Source organism: Ochotona curzoniae, unplaced genomic scaffold, assembly GCF_017591425.1.
Source record: "Ochotona curzoniae isolate NIBS_2020 unplaced genomic scaffold, NIBS_Ocur_1.0 contig_2210, whole genome shotgun sequence".
NCBI classification, from domain to species: Eukaryota; Metazoa; Chordata; class Mammalia; order Lagomorpha; family Ochotonidae; genus Ochotona; species Ochotona curzoniae.
The window spans coordinates 55972851-55997683 of record NW_024465369.1 but is presented as its reverse complement, the minus strand read 5'-3'; the positions used below and the strand labels follow the sequence as shown (position 1 = coordinate 55997683).

The following is a 24833-nucleotide window of genomic DNA, read 5'->3' as shown; positions in this document are numbered from 1 at the left end:
AAAGATATTTGGGGTGGAGTGGCATTTGGTGCAGTCACCACTTGGGGTAATTCTATGTTGAAGTGCCTGGTTAGAGTGCTGCCTCCTCTTCTGATCAAATTTCCTGCTAATATATGCACTGGGAGCCAGGATACAATGACTCACATATTTAGGGCCCTGTCGCCAATATGGATAACTTGGATTAGGTTCCAGACTGCTACTGGTTTCAGCCTGGTCTAGCCTTGGCTGCTGCTGGCACTTGGAGAATGGATCAGCAGATGGGAATCTCTCTTTTTCTTTCTTTTTTTTTTTTTTTTTGCCTTTTGAATAAAAAAGAGGAAAAAAAACCAATGTTTTTTGTTTTATTTCAAGAAATAAGTTATTATTTGTTTTTAAATTTTATTTATGAGAGAAAGAGGACTTTCTCCAATTTGCTGGTTTACTCCACAGATTCATACAACAGCTGCAGCTGGAAGCCAGGAATTCCATCCAGGCCTCCCACATAGATGTCAAGAGCCACAACCTGATGGCTTTCAGGGTGTGTATTAGCAGGTTAGTGCCTGTCTGAAGAGATATAAACTATTTTAAGGCAAGAAAGTGATACTGAAAACTTAAATCGAAAATGTAACCTGAAAGGCAAAAGGAACGGCATTTTAAAACTTTTCTTGAACCATTACATTCTGAAAGATTCCCACAAGGCCATCTATATTGCAACTGTCAGTCAGGTAGGACTGACAGATAAAAGCACTATTTTCTAAATATTTCATGGGACATATTTATAATAGGACATTGTTTTTGTTTATCAGACATTCAGATTTAACTGCACAGCCTGTGTTTTCATTTTGTTTTTATATTTTAAAAAACTTTTTGAAGTATTCTTGTAGTTTTTAAAAGTTTATTTGTTTATTTTAACAGAAGAAAGAGAGGAAAAAAGAATTTTCATCTGCTGTTTCACTATCACAATGGCAACAGTAGCTGAGGCTGGGCCAGAGCAAAGCCAGGAACCAAGAGCCATATCCTGGTTTCCCACGTGAGTGACAGCAGCTGAAATTCTTGAGCCATCATTTGCTGCTTCCCCGATGTATTAGTTGTGAGCTGATTTGGAAATGGAGCAGGCACATTCAAAATGCATATTGATATGGAATGCAAGCTTAGCCCACACACCCTGTATTTTCATTTGTTAAATCTTTCAATGTGACTGTTAGGGCAGAGAATCAGAAAACAGCTTCCTATCTAGCCTGGAGCCAGAAATGGGTTGCAGGTGTGCAGAGGTCCTGACACCTGCTCTTCAGAGAGCCTGCAGTAGGACCCTCAGGCTTGCCACCTGCCACTGTGGCTTCTTTGTTTGCCACATCGTGCTGTGCAGGTATCTTCATGTTATGTGTGTTGAGATGTATGAAGCATTAGGAATCATGATTTAAAAATAGTTATGATCAATCTGTGATTATGCCAATTGACTTCTTAAAAACAATCTAGTCAAAAAAGGGACAATATTAACAGGATCAACTTGAGTATGAGAACAATTTCCCCAAAGAAATTTCCTTCATTCACTGTATTTGTTTTTCAAATCTTACTCATGACCGAAGTGGTGATGAAGTTAACTACCAATGGGGCAATAAAAGATATTTTGGTAAGTTTCATTTGTTGGTATTTACCAAAACCTAGCTAGTTTAAAGCAAAGGATTGATTCTATTTTGGGGCAAGTTGGCTCAGATGATGCTGGAATAATTGGTATATGGGATATGGAGCTGTCTTTGGTACATTCTGTAAACTTCCTAATAGTTGACTGTAGTGTGGGTTCTGCTTGATCTAATTTGAGTTGCTGTCATTGCTCAGGTCTGCAGCATCTACCTGCAGTATAATCATGGGTTTTTCCTTTATGACACAAGGCATTAACTCTGGGTTAAATGTAGCTCCTTGTCTCCAACAGGTGTTTTTTGAACACTCTACTAAATAGCAAATGTATTTTCATCTCTTCCTCTTCCACCCAACAGCATTTGCTCAAGACTATTTCATATGAGGTATGTTCTCCTTCCTTTAATAATAAAAGAATTTCCTGGGAAAAAACTTGGAAAAGTGATTTTTGTCATCTAAAATGGAATATGACAATCTAACATCTTTTAGGTTGTCAAACACACTGCCTTCTCTTGTACTACATTTTTGTCTTTGTAAGTGGGAATTCAGAATAAGGTCAGATCTCTGGACATTGCCATCAATTCAAAGACTTGTTCTTGTTGTATGAGCATTACATAACAACTCAGGGCTACTTCCTGTACAATGCAATTATGTTGTTGTTTTAACTTGGGAGGAGGAAAGGTAGACTTGACTTACTTTGTGAGCGCCTGTCAGACAGTCAATTTCAACCTCAGAGCATGAGGCTCCGTAGACGTAGTATGGGAATGGATCTCCTTCCCCCTTGTCCCAATCCATGAAGGCCTTGTAGCCCCTAAGGAAGGAAATAAATACTTTTAGCTTGGGGGTAGAAGGTACAGATAATGTGGAATGATTTTAAAAAATATTCAAGTTGTATAGTAGCATTTCATTCAATCCACTTTCATTTGAAGTTCATAGCTACCCTGTACTTCTGGTACTCCTGGTATTCCAGTTAGGATGTCAAAAGTGAAAGATGCTAGCTAGCTGTACTGGCTTGGACTCCTTAGTGCAACTGTTAGCTTGATGCTGTAGGGTTTGAGCCTTAGTTTCGTCTGTACATTTAGAACTCCAGTTGATTTTTATTAGTCTTTCCAGAGGGATCTCATAAACTGTGGTAACACACATCACAGGGAGCCGAGTAATTCAAGGCTGATTAAAAAAAAGAAAAAGAAAGAACAGAAAAGCTAGTACTGCAATGTGCTGACGGCCAATGGAGGAAGTCCTCAGAGTGCTGTCTTGATCACCTTATGCAGAACTGAACTTAAGTATTCAGAGCTGGGCACACACATGGCAGTGGGCTGGCTTGTTCTCTCCTTCTTCTTTTTCATGAAGACTTGTCTTACTGTGTGTATGTGATTTGGCTCATGCTACTATAAAGTTAATGTCCTACACCTCTTAAATTCAGCCTTCAGCTCTTTGTCCACTTCATCCAATCAGCACCATTTCATGTGGGCCCCCCATGATGCCCAGGAGTGGTTGGCTATTATCATCCTGTCAGTTTCCTCCTGTCCAATAAGGAGCTTGAAAGCAGAAAGGTTTCATGTGAGAGACATCCGTGGAATTCAGTTACCAATTACTTCTAATATATTTCTTTTTTTAAAAAAAATTTGTTTTATTTGAAAGGCCAAGATACAGAGACAAAGAGAAAATGAAACCTTCTATCCACTGGTTCCCTTCCCAAATGGTTGCAGTGGCCAGAGCTGAACTAGGCCAAAGCTGGGAGTCTGTAGCTTCTTCTGGGTCTTCCATGTGGGTACAGGGGCCCAACCACTTAGGCTGTCCTCTACTGCTTTCCCAGTCCATAAACAGGGAGTTAAGTGAGAAGTAGAGCAGCCAGGACTTGAACTGGTGCCCATATGGGTTGTTGACACCACATGCAGAGGATTAGCTAGATACATTGCCTCACTGAATCCCCTAATAATCTTTTCACTATTCACAATAAGGAATAAAAAAATAACAATTGGATATTGCATGTGAAAGTGGGTGTTTTTGGCTTAATTGGGCATTTCTATTACTTAATATTTCTTTGGACATAATTCAAAAGATCTGTATGAAATCACAACATTTTGGACCATAAGGAACCTCAGTAGAAACTGAGACCCAGACTGTGTTACCTCATTTCTGCAAGTAAGTCAAGATATTATTGTAATTTTTACCTGAAGTATCCAGTGGCTGACAGACTGATTCTTTTCTCAAATGCAGCTTCAATCTGTAGAGTCAGCATAATTAGCCCAAATAAAGTAAACACATATCTGATGAGTGAAAATGCAAATATTCTGTGTATCAAAATTGACATTTGAGTGTTATTGCTGGTGCTTTGCTACCAATAATACAGCTTACCCTAATTTGGTTCTTTCTTAGCTAACATTCTGCCTATCTCCTCTGATGGGATTTAAAAATCTGTACTGAACAAAGAGGCTCAAATCCTGCTCTAATAACCCATGGTACAGGTCCTTGACTCACAATTATTTTTTTTAGATTTATTTATTTATTTTTTTATTGGAAAGGCAGATTTCTAGAGCGAAGGAGAGACAGAGAGAAAGATCCATTCACTGACTCACTCCCCAATCGGCTGCAACAGCCAGAGCTGAGCTGACCTGAAACCAAGAGGAGGAGCTTCTTCTGAGTCTCCCCTGTGGATAAGGTTCCAAGGCTTTGGGCTGTCCTCTATAGTTTTCCCAGGGTAAAAGCAGGGAGCTGGATGTGAAGTGGAGCAACCGGGACACCAAATGCTTGCAAAGGAAGGATTAGCTAATTAAGCCATCATGCCAGACCTCACAAGTCATTTGAGGCTTCCATTTTTAAATGTTGGAATTGTAGTAAGTAAGTAAGTGTAGCATTCGAAAAAGATGGATCAAATGAATTTTTTCCAGAGACATTTAGCTTTCTTTCTTTTTGTTTAAAGCATTCACATACTTTGTGCCTTAGGAAGGCACAGAAGTCTTTTTTTTTTTTCCAGCTTAAGTAAAGTGGGTAAGACCTGGCTATTCCTCACTATTTTTGTTACTCTTCCCAGTGACTGTCTCCCTGTGTGCTTTCTCCACTTACCCACTGTATATTCTAGAGTAGACTTCTCAACCTTTGGTGACCATATCATTTCACAGAATCCACTCAGCTGGTGAAGGAGCTTGGAGCACGGCCCATCACTGTGCTAGGAGCTTAGAGGAACTGCCTCTAACTGTGGTGGCTGTGCACACCCTGGGGGCCCTCTTAGCACTGGCTTGCATTACACTCACCCAGTCTTCCCAGGAACCTTCTGGATTTTTCCTAATGATGGGCTCAAGACGTTTCAGAAGGATCTGGCAAGCATTCTTAAAGGAATAAAGATAATCCATGTTAGAGGAGAGCTAGCAATTCAGATTTGTGTAAGAATATACACTAGTTATTGATTAAGTCTGATCATGCATATGAAATGCCTGACTCTGATGTGTTAGTCACACAGAGCAACACACAGTCCCTGCTCTTATATCAGTGACTGCAGGGTTTCTCCTTCGTAGTTCATTCCTGAGAAAATATAGATTCATCTGAATTTCTGCTCTCAGATCCTCTTTCTTAGGATACTCAAGTTGGTTAGTAAATCACTAAGAAGAAAGGTTGTGAACACTCTGATACATTCATTGAACCATGACTGTTTGGCTGAGGTTTGCCCTGCTCACCTTCCTGTAACAACCTGTGCCAGAGGACACTTGTATAGCCTTTCATCACTTGGTCTCCAAGTTCCTTCTGTCCTTCTAAATCCCCCAGTGACAGACTGCCTGATCAGGACATCCATTCTGCCATTCTTTCATTTAAAGAATGTATTGTTTATTTGAAGTTAGAATTACAGGGAGAGAAGGACAGAGGAGGAGAGAGAGAGAGCGAGAGCGAGAGTGAGACTGATCTATCTTCCACCCGCTGTTCACTCCCCAAATGGTTGCAACAGCCAGAGCTAAACCAATCTGAAGCCAGGAGCTAGGAGTTTCATCTATGTATTCCACATGGGTGGTGGGGGTCCAAGTACCTGGGCCTCTCCCATTATCCAGTTCCCAACCTTCCTTGCTGCTAGGCCTGGTCTGACACTGATTCTGTTGATGAATTATGACTGGAAGTGACTGCCATCACATACAGGTCTGGTCCATGTCTTCCTCTTGGGCTACTCTGTGCTTATAGGAATAAACGCGCTCAGGATAAGCCTGAAGACCACATACTGCAGCCAGCAGCTTGCTATCAGCCTGGGTGCTTGAACAGCCAGATGTTTCCTCTGGTGCATATGCCAGAAAAAGACTGCTGCTGCCTGCAGCATTATATTCTTGGTTGATGTGTCACCCTAGTTCAGCCCAACTCTAATACCCTCTCCTGAGCTTTTGGCTAGCTGAAGGCTGTGATTAGTGACACAGATGACTTCTCTGAATCCAACTACTGTGCCTGCATCCAGCTAAAAAAGTCAGGGACATGGGGCGAGTCTCTTGAGAGCAGTCAGATGGGCGGAGTTACCTGCACTGCTCTGCCGTTGACGTCTGCCCCAACGGATGCTGCTGTAGCAATTGTGTTTGGCACTGTTGCTGTGCTGGTTTCACAGATGTGCAGGTAAGACATGGGTATTTTTAATTCACGGCTGGCCACCTGTGAGAAAAAGAATTTTTTTCAAGTTTAGTAATGACTTCTAGAAAGATTTGAGCCATTCCTTTTCTTAATAAAATGTTACAATTATATTACATCTATAATATCTTTTGAAGTTGAAAATAATCTGTTTTATAAGCATCAGAACTATTTCATAGTAAGGTCTTACACAGATTATTTAGTGGGCTTTCTTGGTAACATTCCACAGTGGTCCTTCTTATAGCACTTAGTGCACTTAAGATAGGAAGGCTTTCCTTTTTCCTAATTGCATATGTGCAAGGAATAGTCCAAGTTGAAGTGCTCAGGCACTTATTTGGTTGCAGTGGCTTGGAAGGCGGGGGGGAAGGGCAGAGGGATAGAAGGAGCACAGGAAGAGACAGTAAGCACACAGTTGGGATTAGATGGATTCATCAACTCAGTTCTGTCTGAGCTCTGATAGTGTGAGTTGTAGATGGATTAGGATGGCCATGAAGACCTGCCTTTTTTTAAAAAAAAAAAAAGATTTATTTATTTTTATTGGAAATTCAGATATACAGAGAGGAGGAGAAACACAGAGCAAAATCTTCCATCCATTGATTCATTCCCCAAGTGTCCACAACGGCCGGTGCTGTGCCGATCCAGAGCCAGGAGACAGGAACTTCCTCCATGTCTCCCAACACGGGTGCAGGGTCCCAAGGCTTTGGGCTGTCCTTGACTGCTTTCCCAAGTCACAAGCAGAGAGCTGGATATGGTAAGTGGGGCTGCCAGGATTAGAATCGGCGCCCATATGGGATCCCAGAGCATTCAAGGTGAGGACTTTGGCTGCTAGGCCATGCCACCGGGCCCTGTTTGCTCTTTCTTAAGATTTATTTGAAAGGCAGAGTTTCACACACACACACACACACACACACACACACACACACACACACACACACACACAGGCAAAGTTCTGTCTGCTGGTTAACTCCCCGGCTGCAGTGGAGCCAGGAGCTTCATCTAGGTCTCACAGGTGAATGGCAGGGGTCTAAGCACTTGAGTCATCTTCTGCAGTTCTCTCAGCTGTATTACTGAGAGCTGGATCAGGAGTGGATCATCCAAAACTCAAACTGGCATGTATATGGGATGTTCCCATTTCTCACATTTCCTAGTATTTACTTCTTAGTTAAAAAAATATTTATTTGAAAGATGAACAGAACACACACACACACACACATACACACACACACACTGATCTTCCTTTCCCAAATGCTTGCAACAGCCAAGACTGAACCAGATTGAAACTAGGAGACTGAAACTCCATCTGGATCTTCCAATTGAATGGAATGGATCAGACATTGAGCCATTGGGACTTGAACCAGGCCCTGCTGGGATGTGAACATCTCAAGTTTAGTCTTACCTACTGACCCACAATGCTGTTCCCATTACTGTTCACTCTTACTCTTTTGTTCTTGGGGCAGGCACAGTGGCATAGCATGCTAATGCTCCATTTGCTGCACCGGCATCCCATATGAGAGACAGTTTTAGTCCTTGTGCTGTCCTCACTACCAGCTGTCTCCACTCCTAGAGCTAAGCCACACCCTTGGAGGGTTTGCAGCTCAGCCATTGTCAAGGTGCTTTTCAATTATGTAGTCAAGATCTTAAAGTTTGCATGTAGAGATCATCATTTGGCCTAAAAGATGGGCCCCACATTTCATTCACCAGCAATGCACAGAGAGGTGAATGGTTTAACCGCATATATCTCACCTGTAGCATTTTGGTGTGAATACCTTGCCCCAGTTCATTGCCTCCATGAGTGACCAACACAGACCCATCCGTATAGATGTGGACAAGGGCAGCAGCCTAGGAAAACAACCCAGAAGGCATTGCTCAGTGCAAGCTGGCCTCAAGTAGGAGTCAGTGCAAAAAAGGAGGGGTCAAACACCAGTACCACTGTCAGAAAGGGTCAAAAAAGCCAAGCTTCTGTGGCAGGATTGGAAAGCCTCGTTCTTGTGCAAAGCTTAACTGTAAAGAAAATTCCTACTTCAGAACCTGGTTTAAGGAGGAGCCCCTTAGGAGCTTAGGGCAGCAAATCCAACTCTTTCAATGTGACTTACCTGCTTAAAACCAATGGCTGATCACTAAATTAGTTAGTTGAATATGTATACAGTTTTAATATTTATTTTATTCAAAGGGCATATTTATGTAGAGAAGGAGAAATGGAGACACACAGAAGGACAGAGAGAGAGAAAGAGAATCTTCCATTTGCTGATTCATTCCCAAAATGGCTGCAACAGCTGTAGCTAAGTCTATCAGAAGCCAGGAACCAGGAGCCAGGAGCCTATTTCTAGGTCTCCTATGTGACTTCAAGAACCCAAAGACTTGAGTCATCTTCTGCTGCTCTGTCAAGCCATAAGCAGCAGCTGGACCGGAAGAGGAACAGAAGGGACATGAACTAGCACCTATATGCAATGCCAGCATCTCAGGCTGAGGATTGGAGGGCTGTGCCACTGCACTAGCCCCTTCTTTAACATTGGTATATAGCTCATGCCAACCCTCAATGAGCTCTAGGTACACAAAGATGAATAAGACATGCTTCTTTTCTAGGTGGCTTATACAGGCTGGAAATCCAGTGTTTGTAACATGCAAAGAACACTGAGATCCCACATCTGGCATCAAAGGTCTGTGAGAATGCAAGGGCTGCTGCTGTGTTGCTCAGGGAAGTGTTCCTGCTCAACAGGAGGGAGGTCTTGGGCCTTCAGTCTCTAGACCTTTCTCAGCCACAACCTGATCTTGCTCTTACTACCTGAGTCTTTCCCACTGCACTCTGCTGCTGCTTTCTCCCTGGCCCGCTCCTCCTCCTGTTCTTCCCTGTGATCTCAGCCTTCTGACCCACAGCTCAGTGTCTGTGCTGTAAGAACTTGACCATGCCCTTTGCCTTCTCACCTAGGAAGGATCGACAATCTTCCTTCCTCTTACAGGAAGTAGTGGGTGGAACAGAGCCCCTCTCTCTCACCCCAATTGCTGTACACCTGGAGCCTCAGGGTATAAATTTATCTGGGAATTGTCTTTGTACATGTGATAGTGAAGAGAGTCACATTAAAGTGTGGGTCTTCAGTTTCAAGGCTGATATCCCGTTTAAAGGCCACATGAAGGGGTAGGCATGATGGCTCAATCGGCTAATCTTTTACCTTGCAGCACTTGGATCCCATATGGGTACAGTTCGTGTCCTGGCTGCTCTATTCCTGCCAAGCTCTGTTTATGGCCTGGGAAAGCAGTAGAGGATGACCCAAGTCCTTGTGACCCTGCACCCACATGGGAAGCCCAGAAGAGGATCCTGGCTTCAGATCAGCTCATCCCTGGCAGTTGCAGTCATTTGGGAAGTGAACCAGTAAATGGAAGATCTTTCTCTGTTTCTTCTCTCAGTAAATCTGCCTTTCTAAAAAATAAAAAGGCCATGTTAAAAAAAAAGTGATGATTGAAGTGATGCTGCCATAAGCCAAGGAATGCCAGGAGCCACTAGAAGGTGGAGGATGCAAGGAAAGAGGCCTCCTGGGAGACTTTGGAGGGGGCCTGGCCCTGGCTCACGTCCTGATTTTGAATGTCTGGCTTCTGGAACTGCGAGAGGATCAGCTTGTGGCTCTCAGCTCCACAGGGAGTGGTTCTTTGGTACCAGAACCACAGGAAGTTATGCAGGAGGAGACAGGCTCTGCTCTGAGTGTTTCACCAAGCTGAGGCATCGGGGCTGGTACAGCTTTGTGTCCTGCAGAGGAGGCAGAATAGGCCCAGGCACAGGGACACCACATGTGCGTTTGGTGCACGGGCATGGCAAGGTGGAGGCAGGTGGCTGGAGTCTGTCTGGGTGCCCTGGGATGCCATGCATGGCCCTGGAGTAGCTGCAGGAATGACTCCCTGTGGGCCTTTCACTCCCTCTGAGGACAGTGCTCTGACTGCTTGTACCCAAAGTGTTCAGCTCTGCGAACCTTCAGCTCCTAGTGTAGACTCTGGATGGAATGCATGTAGAACTCTGTGGGAAAGCAGGGGTGCTTTCAAATGGAGAGAAAGTCACTGGGGGCTGGGAATTTGTTTTGCATGTGGGGTGAGATGAGTCGATGACAGAGAGAACAGGCTGCGGTTTAGGTAAGGAGCAATCATAAGGGGGAAGGTAGGTATGGCCAAATAAAAAATAAATGGTTTTTGTCACTGGATCTTGGTGGAGAGCTCCTGGAATTTGGAATGTGCTGTCTATAGTCTGCCAGTGAGGTGACTCATGGGGTGGGGTCCAGAGAGCTTCAGGATGGGGCGGGGAGGAGGCTGATCTTTCAGGACCATGTCATGTCCTTAGAGGACTAGAGATGGAGTCTCATCCCCAACAGCTGATGTTCTAATCATATCTAAAAGGAGACTCCCCCTCCCGCCCCCATAAAACTCTGGATGATGGATTTGGGAAACTTCTGCCTTGGTGCAGGTAGGGCTGGGGCTTCTGGGAAGGCAGTGGCTCTGGAGGGAGGGCAGGGAGAGGCCCCTCACCTCCCCCACCTTGCCTTCTGCCTCTTTTGTAGGCTGCTGCTTTGTAATAAAGTGGTGATGATTACAAGTGAAGTGCTTGGCCCAGTTCTGTGAGTCATCCCAGCTTACTGCCAACTCTGTGTGGGGGTAGTGACAATCCCCAAGATAGCCGTCAGCCAGAGAGAGGAAGTGGGAGCCGCCTGGGCACCCTCTTGGCAACTGGTGTCTCAAACTGGGCACAGTGTCTCCTACTGTGGTGGGAGTCAGCCCTCTGCCCGTGAGGGTCTGTGCTAGCTAGCTCTGGGAAGCTAGTGTGAAAATTGAATTGCTGGACAGCCCATGGGTGGTAGCAACTTGGTTTAGAAAAGATGGAATACTTGGTGTTGCAGAGAACTTCACATGTGCTACAAGCAAGGGTCACTGATGCCCCAGCCATCGACTCACTCTGGCTGTTGATGTGGCCAGCCTTCCTGCAACTGTTCATAGACAGGATGCTGGACCTGAACCAGAATGTGATCCACAAGCCCAGGGAAGCTCATTCTACCCACTAGAGGAGTGGGGACACTGAGGGATGGCTGAGCTCCTTGGGCGAAGAGCCTAGGACTGCTCTGGAAAAGGTCCAGAGAGTTCCGGGAAAATGGCCAAGTCATTAATTATCCCCTGGGATTCCCATCCATTTTAAGAGAGAGTTGTTACTGAACTCACTTTGTAACTGAGGAAGCAAAGGCGCAGAGAGATTCAACAGCTTATTTGACATCACTCAGCAAATGTGTGGCAGGGCCAAGGATTCTGCAAGCCCTTCTGATGCCAACTGCTTAGGGACTGGGGGAAACTCTGTGTTTTCCCTAAGGAGAAATTTCTTTGGCAGGGCAGCTTTCGTGGGCTGTGTTATTGTTGTATAGTGTGTGTATGTGTGTATGTGTATGTGTGTGTGTAGGAAAGACAGAATGAGAACCCTTGGCTTCCAGTAGCTGGGTACATGTGCAAGACCACTTTCAACGGTGCAGATCCAATGTATGCAGAATTGTCTGAATTTTCATGAGTAGCAATGGTGAGGTAATAGTCTACTGTCCTGTGACCCAGGAGATACTTTTCTGGCCCAACCTTTTGCTGCATAAGGCACTCATCTATACACTACCTTCCTCTCCTGCAAAGAAGTCTCCTCTTCCTTTAGCTTGGAGAATTTTGGGGCCAGAATGAACACAGATTCTCGGGAGAGATGACTTACAAGTGCAAAGTGGAATGGTGTCTCTGATTAGGATCTGACAGGTGCAATATGGAGTATTGCAGGTATCTGGGGTCCTGGAACAGAAGTTCCATTTCCTTCCCCAAGCCACAAAACCCCGGAGATCAGCCTAGCACAGCACCACAGGCTTCGTGGGTTCCAGTTCCCTTTTCGAATAGCAGGCAGCAGGAGAGGGCCTTAACTCTACCTTGTCAGCTATGCTGCTGCAACTCTCATGCTTGCTGGTACTGTTTCTGACCATTGAGGCTTTTCTCTGTTGCTCTGTGTTGAACATGCTGACAGATGGAAACCTCAGTGATGTGGGAATTATGACATTCTCTGAGTTGACACGAGCTGACCAGGGCTGGAGTGTGTCTGATGTGAGGGTTGCCATACACTTGCATGTGAGTCTTACCTGGTGGTAGCTGGTAGCAGCAAAGCCAACTGAGAACTTCATGGGGATAATCGCGAGGCCCTTCTTCTTCCAGTAATTCTTCCGATTGAACTCATCCACGTGCATTCTTCTGCTGTGAAAGGATGACTTGTCCAGGCATGCTTCCCAGCATCTTATCAGGGCCTCCGGGCTGAAGGCTTGTTTGTAGATGGTTTTATCAACAGTTTTGTACATGTTTTTCTCCCTAATCTGAAACAGGTGGAAAATCCAGTCAACAGCAATGTGTGATAAGACAAATCTCCATGGAGCCTGGGAAAGCTTCTCCACGAAAACACACATTTTGGTTGGGGGAAAACAGGGACTGTTATTTTTATCTGAACAGCATGTGCTTTTGCAAAACGGTGAGGATTAATTTTTCATCTCATTCATCAAAGTACTGATCAGAATCTCTCCTCCCCTTGCCTGGAAGTGGAAGGTGGCAACTAGTCTCTGAATGGTGCTGGGGGTGGAGGGAGTGGGGATTTCTTACAAGATGTGGACAGAGCCAGGCTAGGAAGCAGTACACAGAAGTCAGGATTTACTGATCATCGTAATGCAAGAGTTGCTCTGCCACATGAGTAGCATTGCAGACCACAGCGAGCCGCGGGGTTCCCATTCGCCTCCCATTCCCCTTCGGAATATGTGCTGACGTCTTCCAGACACTGATGTACACGGAGTGTCTTTTAAGTCCTGGGAACTTGCAATGCTCACAGAAAGTGAACCTGCTGAGGAACCCCAGGAGTTTCCACCATCCTCATCTTGTTCTGATAACAATGCAGGAATGACTGTACTAGCAACAGAAACAATATAGCAACAATACTACCCAGTTTAGGAACACAAAGACTTTCATGACTGCTAACTCTGTGGGTCATTTTCTACTTATTTTGCAGATAAGGAAACTGAGTTACAAAGAAGTTGACTTTGCTTGTTTCTGCTGTTCCACATGCCTGAATTACCTTTCCATGATCCTTCCAGTCATTCCTCAAGGTAAGTCTCCAGCTGTTGTGGCCATTTTCTCCAGAAAACTTTCTTTTAACTTAAAATTTTTATTTATTTTTAAAATTTGTTTTTACTTGACAGATTTACACAGAGAAGGAAAGACAGAGAGAGACACAAGTCTCATCTACTGGTTCACTCCCCAAATGGCCACAACAGCTGGAGCTGAGTTGATCCGAAGCCGAGAGCCAGGAGCTTCTTCTGGGTCTCCCATGTGAGTGCAGAGGCCCAAGGACTTGGGCCATCCTCTATTGCTTTTCCAGGTCATAAGCAGGAAGACAGATTGGAAGTGAAGCAGCCAGGACATGAAACAGCATCCATACAGGATACCAGCACTACAGGCTGAACAGCTTTTATCTTCCATGCCACAGTGCCAATTCCCCAGAAAGTTCTTTCTGAGTCTTCTTTTCTCATGGCAATGTGACATCCTCTTTCTTTCCAGGTCTCTCATGTGCTTGCAGGGACCTAAGCACTGGAGAGATTCTCTGCTGCCTTTTCAAGCACATTAGTAGGGAGCTGGAGCAGAAGTGAAGCAGCTAGGATACTGAATCAGCACCCATAGGGAATGTCAGCATTGCAGGAAATCGCTCTGCCTACTATGCCATAATGTTGTCCCTTGGAACGTCATTTTAATAGCCCCAAATGGGTAACAACTTGAATGTGTATCAATAGTGGAGTGACTAACTACATTTTGACACGTCTGTAGTATAGCACACCACCATGCAGTCATGAAAAATAATCAAGTTGATCATTCTTCAGAATGGATCATCCCTCAGAATGGACAGATGGTTGTGCATATTTCACAGTTAGAAAAAGGAAGTTGGCAGGTGAGGGGTGTTGGGGTCTGGTGCTGTGGCTCAACAGGCTAAACCTCCAGCCCATGGTGCCAGCATCTCACATGGGCACCAATTTGTGTCTTGGCTGCTCCACTCCTGATCCAGCTCTCTGCTTCTGGCCTGGTAAAGCAGTAGAAGATAGTCCAAGGCCTTAGGCCCCTGCAGAAGAGTTCTTGTTAGCCTGTGAAGAAGCTCCAGGCTCCTAGCTTTGGACCAGCCCAGCTCTGGGCATTGTGGTCACTTGGAGAATGAATCAGCAGATGGAAAATCTCTGTCTCTTCTCTCTCTGTAACTCTGCCTTTCAAACAAAAATGAATTAATCTTTTAAGAATAAATAAAAGAAAAAAGAATAGTATGCTTTCTCATTTTGGCATTAAACATTTATTTGCACACATATGTTGTATATCAGTGGTGTGTGCGCAAATAAAAATGGATGGATAAAGAGAGAAAAAGTGTTAGAACAAGAAATGTGAAATTGTTCATAATGGATATCCCCTGACCAACAGAAATAAGCAAAAGAAAGGGTTGTGTTCATTTTTTTCTTTCATTACTTCAGTATGTTTTGGCTTTTTGAAAAAACAAGTATTTTTTATACAAAATTTTAAAAAGAAGAAAAAAATTTCTGGGTAAGGTGAGAGAAAATGAGATAGAGGGAGATGGGGCTTTGAGGTAGCTTTCAGTGTAAGTTCTGAGTCAGGACTAACTTGCAAGTTCCTTCTAACGGGTCTTCTTGGGTCCATGGAACAGGTCTCTGCTTTTTCTGAGTCTCTAGCCACTGTGACAATGATGTTGCTTACCACCTTACCTTTTCTGGTGGAAGGCCACATTTGGCTGCCACAGCTGTGATGCAAGATTCAGTCACCAGGGTCCCCTGTGGGAAGCCAAATCCACGGAATGCTGTATTGGAAGGTAAGTTGGTCCTGCATGCTTGGCCCCGGAACCTGAGGTTGCGGATCTTATATGCATTTTCCAGCTTTAGTATAAGAAATTCTGTTACCTGAAGAACAGATTCATATACATTAGGCACGTTTTTTTTTTTTTTTTCTCTCTCTCTCAAAGTCGTACACAGATTTGAACTGCTTGCAGTTTTGTTAACTACTTGGAGCTAGGTGCTTGCTAAAGACTCGTGTAAAAATGCATTTTTACTGATCATCAAGGGCCTTCCTGGTTTCGGATGAACTTACCAGCTCTGAGTCATCCAGCATGCATCCTCCGTTAATGTAGCACTCCACGTCAAGAGCTTTGATGCGCCCGTTGTTCATGAATCCCACCTGTTGATGATGGACATTTGACCGATGAGAGTTAAGACTTACAAGCCAGTGTGCGCCACCGCCCAGTTTCCATGCTCCGCATTTGCTCTCTGGTGCGCTACACCTTGCAATCACCTTTGTGATTTCTCAGCACTTGAGAAATGAAGCCCTCTCCTGATCTGAATCTTGTTGAGCACTTCCCCATGTCATTTTCTGGCTTCACATTCATTATGAAATTCTAACGTTCTTGATTGTTTCTCAGCATCAAACTTCCAACATCTTTCTTCCCAGAAGAGTTGCCTTTAATTTATTTTTAAACTGGATTTCTTTGTTCTCCCTTGTGCAGAAGGCCCTGGAATTCCACCGTGCACTGGAGCTGGCCTTTCCCTATCTAATTATAATCACAGTGAATCTTGCTGTGAGGAAAATCTCTGACGCTGAGATCTGTGGATGAATGCATGGGAAGGATGACTCTCATTTCACTAGGTGGAGGAGGTGCTGTGTAAATGGGCACAGAACCGGGAAACGGGAGCCAGTCCTGTGGGCACTGTTTGGGAGGCGCCCAAGGCAGCCTGGATTAAAATAAAGACATTCTACTTCCTGTTCTCAGTTCTATCAAGAGAGTTACAGCCCAGTTCTCTTTGTCTTTCTCACAGCAGTGACAACATGGTCCCTGCTGGCTTGTGGTTATTGTCAAATATTTCCAGGGCAACACTGGCTGATAAACCACAGAGCACAGGGAGATATGCAGGTTCAGAATTTCTGGTGCTTTTAACAACCGCTGGGCTGAAATCCACCTTCAACTTCTCACTAAGTATGTTCTCATCCTTGGATCTGCGAAATCAACAACATTTCAGAACTATCCAAATCACTTATCAGAACCCTTAGAACATGCACTATAGCAGAACCCTGGGTTGATATTGGGTGGCAGTTCCACATCCCTGGGTACCGGGACATTTGGGAGCCTGGGTGTGACTTCTTTTATTTCTACCCTTCCGCCAGAGGAAATAAGAAATGGAGAATTAGGAAGTGATGACTTCACCCATTTTTCCCTGATTCTCAATTCTTCTCACCCTGGTCAACCCTGTAATCATCATCAAATAAATAAAATAAATTATTTTTAAAAAGAAAGTATTGCTGAACAAAAACAGAACCAGAAATAAAGGAACAGAGAGAATTCTTAAACTATGTACCATAACCCTTTCAAGAATTTGGGAAGAACCTACTTACACACAAATATTTGTTTTGCTATTTTGAAAATAGTTCTGAATAACCAAATAAAATGGTTAGCTATTGAATGGCAACATACATACAAGAGCTCATCACAAAATTCATGGAAAAATAGAATGAAAAGATAAATTTATTTTGGTGTAAAAAGTTTTAAAATCCATGCGGTCTTATAGGAGGCATCTTTCATGAACTTTTTTTTGAAGACCCCCTCATATGCATGGATTTTAGAACATTTTGCACTAAAAAAAGTTAAAGAAAAAAAAGATTTGCTTATTTTTATTGAAAAGTCAGCTATACAGATAGGAGGAGAGATCGAGAGGAAGATCCTCTGTCCACTAATTCACTCCCTAAGTGGCCGCAACAGCTGGAGCCAAGCTGATATGAAGCCAGGAGCCTCCTCCCTGTCTCCCAAATGGGCACAGGGTACCAAGGCCTTAGGGCTTCCTTGTCTGCTTTCCCAGGCCACAAGCAGGTAACTGGATGGGAAGTTGGGGCGCCAGGACATGAACTGGTGTCCATATGGGATCCTGGCACTTGCAAGGAGAGCACTTGCAAGCTCTAAACAAACTTATTTTTAAATTCTATTTTCCAGGCCTGGCACAGTAGCCTAGTGGCTAAACTTCTCACTTTAAACGCATCTGGACCCCATGTGGGCACTGGTTCTAATCCTGGCAGCCCCACATCCCATCCAGCTCCCTATTTGTGGCCTGGGGAACCAGTCAAGGATGCCCCAAGGCCTTGGTACCCTGCATTCACTTGAGAGACAGGGAAGAGGCTCCAGGTTCCTGACTTTGGATCGATGCAGCACTGGCCGTTGGGAGTGAATCAATGAATGGAATATTTTCTTTTCTGTCTTTCCTCTTCTCTATATATCTGACTTTCCAATAAAAATTAAAAAGATTCTTTTTTCCATGAGTGTTTTGAAGTTATCTTGTACATACACATATATAACATATATATATTAATAGGTAGAAGCAAAATTATATTTTAAAATAAAATAAAAGTTGGATTTATAAAATTTACTTTTTAGTTATGTTTAATTTTAACATATTAACAAAAACATGAATAGCCTAAGATAATCTTAATAAGTGTTACAGTCTCATAACTATGACAGAAAGTCTAATTTATAATCCAGGCCAAAGCTGTACTGGCAACTGTCACAATCCCATAGTGTGAGTCCATATTGCTTTTGACCCTAGAGATAGTAAAAGCTGTGACTCTTAATTTCTGCACCTTAGAAGCAAACTAAAAGCTTAATGGCCAACTATGGTGTCTCCTCTAATTATAAAATTACCAAAGCCAATAAAATTGTGCTGTGCTATGGAAAGCTGTTGCTTTAGTAATACAGAGAATGTAACCATTTAGTAATTCAAGGCAATGACAATATCAGATAGGAAATTCAGCTCTGTGTATGCCACATGCAATTCCTGAATAAAGCACATGTGATATCTTATGTTACATTAGAACTATCCTAAATTACAAATTTGAAAAACTACAAATTCAAAGAGTAGTATTGTTGTCAACTGGATGCCAGTAGGTATTTTTAACAGTGTTAATGTTATAATTGAAGGAAATGAAGTGAACAAGTTTTGAAACAATTTAAATTTTCCTAGTTAGTGAGTTCTTTTTTCTATCTGTAGTGAGTTTTTATAACCTTTTCTATAACCACTTGCTGGAAAGTGCTGTAAAAACTATAAAATATTAAAATTGTTTCTATGCATTTCTACTATAATCTCAAGAATTCTGGTATAGCAATGTATATAGCTTCTTTCAGTTAAAAAAAAATTGAGGAACCACTAATGTAAATCCTTATCACTTGAGGTTATATTTTATCATTACATTTCATCTTATACACTATGCATCAAAAATTTTATCATGAAATATCAAAACCATTCAAACAATTCTTATTTAATATTTTAGATGCTATGATTCAGAAAAAATCAAGACAGTAGAAAATGACAAAGCCATGCAGATAAAATGAATCATTTCAATAATTTCATTTTTGTACTCACTTTATATTTTCCAAATAGTGGGTGTCTTCCTCCAGTTATTAGCATATCATCTTCACGATCAAGAACAAGACGAATGGGATGACCGGTTCTGAAGAAGATACATCTTAGACTCTCCATCCATCCCTACACATTGATTTAGTCTTCTACTCATCCACCTGTTTGTCCTCTCGACTCTCTGCTCATCCATCCATCTACCCACCTCTCTTCCCAATAGCCATCATCCTCCCTCCCACCTATTTAGGCAACCTTTTATTTAACTATCCATCTTCTATCCATCCCATTTAGACTTATTGATTGAATGCAGGGTGCTAGTCACTGATGTGAATTAATGTATGACTGAATTACTATTGTTTCTGTTGTCTATAAATCAGGTGTTGGAGATTCAGCTAAAAGGGATTAATATCATATGTCAGTTAGATCGTGTTTTCATGATTTTGAATTTGATCTGCATTCAGAGCCAGTCATTTTGTTTAACCCAACCACCAGATACAAAAGAAAATGATTGTGAACAGATACAATACTGCTGGCAAACCGAAGTCAAACACTTTCTCAGATGTCTATTTTAGTGTCATCAATGACTGCATTGATAGCAACCATGGAGGTTATTACTGTGTTGGCTGTGCTGACATCTGGGGAGCTTGGAACCGCAGCTTTTCTTTATGTTTAGGATAAGGGTTCTTAGAGTTTGGAATGCAAAAGGATCAGAGAGCTCAGTAAAAATATTCATTCTTGGGCGTTATTCCCTTGATTCTGATTTGGTGTGTTGGGGAGGAATCTGTGCTCTTCTCTAATTCAGGTGTCTTCAGGAGCAGGCAGTCACTAGTTTAGAGCAGGGCTTCCTGGTCTTCTCTGGCAAGGACAAGCTGGAGTATCACTCAAGTGTGCTGCTTCCATGTTCCTTCCATAGTAATGTGATGCAGGGGGGTCGAGGTGGGAGGCAAGACAGGAATCGCTATGACCTCAGGAGCTGGAGTTCTGGGATCAGCTAAAGCATGGTAGCTGGGTGCTGGATAGCCTTGTAACTGAAGGTACTGGCTCTCACAGTGCGGGGGAACCACTGGGAAAGGAAGTTGTCAAATACATTGGTGTTTGGGTCAGTATGGGGTAGCTATGCACTGGGATTTTTAATTTACTATTTTAAAATATTTTATTTATTTGAAAGGCAGATAAAAAGAGATAGAAGAGAGAGAGAAGAGAGATCTTCCATCTACTGTTTCACTCCACAGATGCCTGCAATGACTGGGGTGGGACAGACCAGAGCCAGAAACGAAGAACTCAATTCAGGTCTTCCAAACAGTTGACAGCGATGCAATGCTCAAGCTTTCACTCACAGTGGGGATTTATATACTCCCCAGATTGTGGAGTCACAGTAGAGCAGCTGCACAGGCACAGTGATTGGTGGGAATACAATGAACGGGTTGCCCCTTGCTGGGTCCCTGCTGAGTGTGAGCTTCATTATGGAATGACCTGGAAGTGGGATTCTGGGCTTACTTTTCCCCCACCTTTCATTTTGGGTAGAGACCTATTTCTGGGTACTTTGGGCCACAGCTTTGAGTTACCCAGGTGGTAAGGGAAGCAGGACCTGTGAAGTTTGCAGATTAATTAAGGCTCTGACAAAATACACAGAGAGAGCCACAGGAAGTAAACTAGTAATAGAAAAGCCAACATACACTAAACAGGAATGCTGAGGGGTAAGCAGCAAGGTGAGAGCAGGGCACTGAGGCTGGCCTGGGAGGCCTAATGGAAACTGAACCGTCTGTCCCCTGAGATGGACACTTTCAGGCCCTCAGAGGCCCCCAAAAGCCAAGCGTGGGGAGTCTTTCTTTCCTTACCACATCCTGTTCTGCAATTGAGAGTAAGAAGGAAAAGTCAGAGAGCAGCCTCCGCCTTAGCATTCCACCCGGGCAGGGCAACTTGCCCCTCTCATAAATAGGCCACCTTTCCTGAACTTTGGAAATGGGGGAACCCCAGCCCTGAGGGATTATCTATCTAATAAAACCACTTTCCTGTTGGTAGCTTATTGGAATTCTGTGCCCATTTGCCTTTTGCAATAATTTCAAAGAGTTGGAGGGTGGTTGTCACCTTTATTTTATGAAGAAACAGAGTAAGAAGAAGGCAGACTTGTCCAAGAACACACAGCTAGTTGTGACAGCAGCCCAGGTGGCTGTCAGGAATGGATCTGCCTTCCTTGGCCCTGTGTGTTTTGCATCCCCAGTTCCTATGGGCTTACTTACTTGACAGCACCTATGGCTGCGATGGCTCCAAAAACAGCTGGCTTTCCCACTTTCCCCCCAAAACCGCCACCCACTCGTTTCACGTGGCAGGTGATCCTGTTGATGGGGATGTTTAAAGTAGATGACACTGTTTTCTGCAAAAGTGAAACATCAGTAAGGCTCATAGTTAAGAACGAACCAGACCAGGAGCTGTCTCCTGCAACACGTTGTGGCAGCGGGATTAATTTATACTTTCTGCTGAGGGAAGATAGGGAGGGTCAGCCTGCATCCCCCAGGGGGCTGGAGGTCCATAAATACAGCTTGTCTTCATGGAATGGTCTTTTCAGCAGCAAGATGGCATTGACTTGGATGCCTGCTAGAAGGAAGCTGTATTCATACTTAAATGCACAAATCAGAAGTTCCAAAGTAGGTGAACCAGCACACACCTAACAACCTACTGAGAATGACTGGCAGGCTTGTGGCTAAGACCTAGCATTCATTTTTGAGTGAGATAATGCAAATGTGCACATTGCAGTGTCTTCCCTCCCTGGGTGACCTGCGATGATTACATAAGAAAAATGTCAAATGAGGAAATCATTCAGCATGCCATCCAATCAGAGAGCTTCTGAGCCTCATGCACATCCCCAGATTTCTTAAAGCCTAAAGTGAACATTAGTATTCTTTTCTTAGCTTGACAAGACCAGAAAAGCCAGACAAACAAAACAAAAACCAGCCAAGGATCTGAAGTCTGAGCTGCTTGGCTGATGTCTGAAACTTGGTGGCCCACCGCAGGCCTGCAGGGGTTTCCAGAGGGAGCAGAATACCCCAGAGCCTCACCTGTACGTGGGCTGGATCCTGGGAAGACACGTAGATGTCCAGCTCTCTGTCTTCTGCCTTTGGAATCACAAGCACTCTCTGTGTCTCCATGTAAAAATGCTCCTGTCCGCCAACGTGGACCTCACCTGCAAACACAGGCAAATTCCTGAGGGCCTGGCTGGTATCAGGCTGCCCTGGTGGGGAGTTCACAAGCCAGTGAGATGTGCACTGGCTGCCCTGGATCTGTCCCAAGCAAGGAATTGGGCATCTTTCCTGCAGCAACAGAGGATGAGCTGTTTGAGCGGCCATAGTTCTGGGCACCAAGTGAAAAGGGCCAGGCTCTATCCCTTACTCTGTCCTTGACTAATTTGGTCCTACCTCCCACCCATAAATACAACCCACATGTACTTGCCACTGGAGAGGAAGGGGGATAAGAAGTTCAGCCAAGCCCCGAGACTTTGGAGGATGATCTTCCCAAGAGGAGATCACAGAACAGAATCAGACAAGAACTCTAGTAACAGTTCCAAGTCACTTACCTTCAACAATTCTTAACAAAGGTTTATCTAAATATTTGAAATTCAAGAGGGAGACAGAAAGATAGATAAAGAGCAGCCTCTGTTTCACTTCCTAAATGGCGGCAATGACTGGGTGAGGGTGAAAGATGCAAGCCAAAACCAGGAGCCAGAACTTCATCTGGCTCTCCCAACTGGGTAGCAGGCACCCAAGAACCCAGGCCATCTTCTGTTGCTTTCCCAGCAGCATCACCAGAGAGCTGGATCAGAAGTGGAACAGCCACAGGGTGTCAGTGTCCCAGGTGGAGGCTCTACCCACTGCTCCACAAACCAGCCCCTTACCTTCAACTACTTGGTCCACTTTTCCAAATGCCTCCTCAATGTTTCCTTGCTCAAGTTTTTTTTCAGGGCATAGGAATGAATTATGTTTTATGGCATCCTGAAGGAGAGGGAGGATGAAAAAAAAAAAAACCAGCTGGTTTTCCCAACTTGTTCTTCCAAAGCTAGCACTGTGCCTCAGATCTCCATCTCCTGGGTCACAAGGAAGCAGTCAAGGAGGTGGACAAGTACTTGAGCAGCAGCACAGTGGAGATGCGATGTTAGAGGAAGCATCGTCTAGATTTGCAGAGAAAACTGGCAGGACAGATGCACACAGCACTAGAAAGGGGGCAGCATTTAGATCTCAGATCTGGAGCGCACCATGATAGTACAGGATGATGACTAGTTGCCTCTCATTTTTGGTGCGGATGGTTCAGGGAACAAGTGGCAGATCCAAATGCATTATGGGTGGGGGAGGGTCCCCCCCCCCCTTTTTAAGCCTTTTCCTTAAAGAAAACCACATGGGTTAGACTGCCTAAGTAGCTCATGTACAAGTACCTCCAACTCTGCAGTCTGGAAAAAACTGTGGCTGAACTGAAGGAGAAAACACAGACACTCCCACCTCTCTGGGGAAGAAAGCTCAGTAGACACTGTAGGACATATGTTAATTTCTTTGATATTTGGCATTGCTCACAAGTATCTTTCTAATCCTTCATTCTACGTTTTTTTTTTCTTTTCTTTTCCCCTGGCAGTAGCACCAATTGATTTTATATGCAAGGAATCACTGATATTTCTTATCCTTTAGACCCAGGCTGATTTTCCAACAACCCCTGTCTCCTGTATTCTTTGTTGCCAATAGTCTGAGATTCCACGGTCTTTCTTGCTGATATTACAGGAGCAGAGAGTAGCTGTTGTTACTTGAGAGCTTGCATTGTGTTAGGCCCTGCGCAGTAACAGTATGTTTGTCTCTACTCTCACACTGATTCTGTTATTACCTTCATTTTGTAGGCAAAGAAATGGAACTGAAGGAGGTTATTTAACTTTCCCTTAGCCAAGCTTCAAACAAACTTGAGAGGCAGTTTTCAAGTCCAGGCTTGGTTTAAATATGCTGACCAGTGATGAATCCCTGACTTCTCAAAGCAACAAAATATTACAAATACAGTAGAACTGTTCACTTTCTATTTTATAATAGGTAACATGTGCATGGTACATATGGAAGCATGTTTCTTATTACACTGTAAATGTATCATGTGACTATGTTACAGTATCATGACATATGTTGTGCTAGTATTTAGTGAGCACTAGCTACATGCCTGGTACTGTCTTAAGCACTTCACAAAGTATTAACTACTTTTGACAAGCTCATGAAAGGTATATTATTACTGCAATTTTACGGATGAGGACACCATGGCATAGAGAGATTGTCTGAGGTCACATGGCTAGTAAGTAGTGCAGCTGTGATTTAACAACAGCAGTTCGGGTCTAGGACTTGTGCTTTGTAGCCACTAACCTACACTGCCTTTCATATATAGACGTATAAATAACTCAATGGATGGATAAACCAATGCTGGTGATATGACTATTTTGTTATCCAATTTTGGTCATAGAAGAATTTGTTTTTACTTACATATACTTTAAGGGAAGGGAAACAGAGAGAGAAACAGAGAGAGAGAGAGAGAGAGAGAGAGAGAGAGAAGAGATTGCATATTTGTTGGTTTACTTCCCAAATGCTTGCAATAGCCAGGGTCAGACCAGGTCAAAACCAGGAACCTGGAACCCAATCCAGGTAACTCATACAGCTGGTAGAGCCCCAAGTGCTGTAGTCATCACCTGCAGCCTCCCAGGGTCAGGGTCCACTAAAGTTCCATGTGTTGGAAACTGAATCCTAAACGCCACAGCCTTGACAGGTGGGACTTGAAGAGGTGAGCAGGGCTTTGCCTCAGGAATAGGGCAATGTTAATGTGGGATTGTTTTGTTACTGTGAGTTTGTCACTCTCCCCTGCTCACTGACTTTCTCACTCTTTCTCATGTAGGACCATGTGCACTCTAACTCTTCTGTCTTCTGCCATGGGAGATCCCTCAGCCTAGGGGTTACCAAATTCCAGAGCCCTGAGAAATGAATTTCTGTGAATAATGTTACCCAATCTCAAAAATTCCATTAAAACAGTACAAAACAGAATAAGGCACAGCAGAGACTTTTTGAACATGAAAGACAAACTTCTATTTTTTTCCTGTTCCTTGGAGCCCCGCAAATTTGCAGTTCATACAAATAGTACCTTTGCAAGAAAGCTGATTTT

The 24833-nt window shown here is 43.7% G+C and overlaps 1 protein-coding gene and 1 long non-coding RNA gene across 4 annotated transcripts in view; one reads left to right on the top strand and one right to left on the bottom strand.

The window, feature by feature from the left end:
• Window positions 1-24833, bottom strand: part of LOC121150773 (aldehyde oxidase 2) — a 62306-nt gene that overhangs the window by 5170 nt on the left and 32303 nt on the right. The window contains exons 21-32 of the mRNA XM_040971955.1: window positions 22561-22657; window positions 21728-21852; window positions 20912-21045; window positions 18678-18765; window positions 15370-15456; window positions 14991-15182; window positions 12336-12563; window positions 7954-8049; window positions 6106-6234; window positions 4869-4943; window positions 3789-3841; window positions 2311-2425 (exon numbers count right to left, since the gene is read on the bottom strand). Of these exons, the coding sequence (XP_040827889.1) occupies window positions 2311-2425; window positions 3789-3841; window positions 4869-4943; window positions 6106-6234; window positions 7954-8049; window positions 12336-12563; window positions 14991-15182; window positions 15370-15456; window positions 18678-18765; window positions 20912-21045; window positions 21728-21852; window positions 22561-22657 (1419 nt within the window). The remainder of the gene's footprint in view (window positions 1-2310; window positions 2426-3788; window positions 3842-4868; window positions 4944-6105; window positions 6235-7953; window positions 8050-12335; window positions 12564-14990; window positions 15183-15369; window positions 15457-18677; window positions 18766-20911; window positions 21046-21727; window positions 21853-22560; window positions 22658-24833) is intronic.
• Window positions 1642-24740, top strand: LOC121150774. Of its 3 annotated transcripts, XR_005883027.1 has the most exons (4): window positions 1642-2000; window positions 12573-12715; window positions 13244-13340; window positions 13434-13466. It is a non-coding gene; the product is annotated as an uncharacterized LOC121150774 (long non-coding RNA). The 3 variants fall into 3 exon arrangements; XR_005883028.1 differs by lacking the exons at window positions 1642-2000; window positions 13434-13466 and adding an exon at window positions 24570-24740 and having other exon boundaries at window positions 12363-12715; XR_005883026.1 differs by lacking the exon at window positions 1642-2000 and having other exon boundaries at window positions 12363-12715.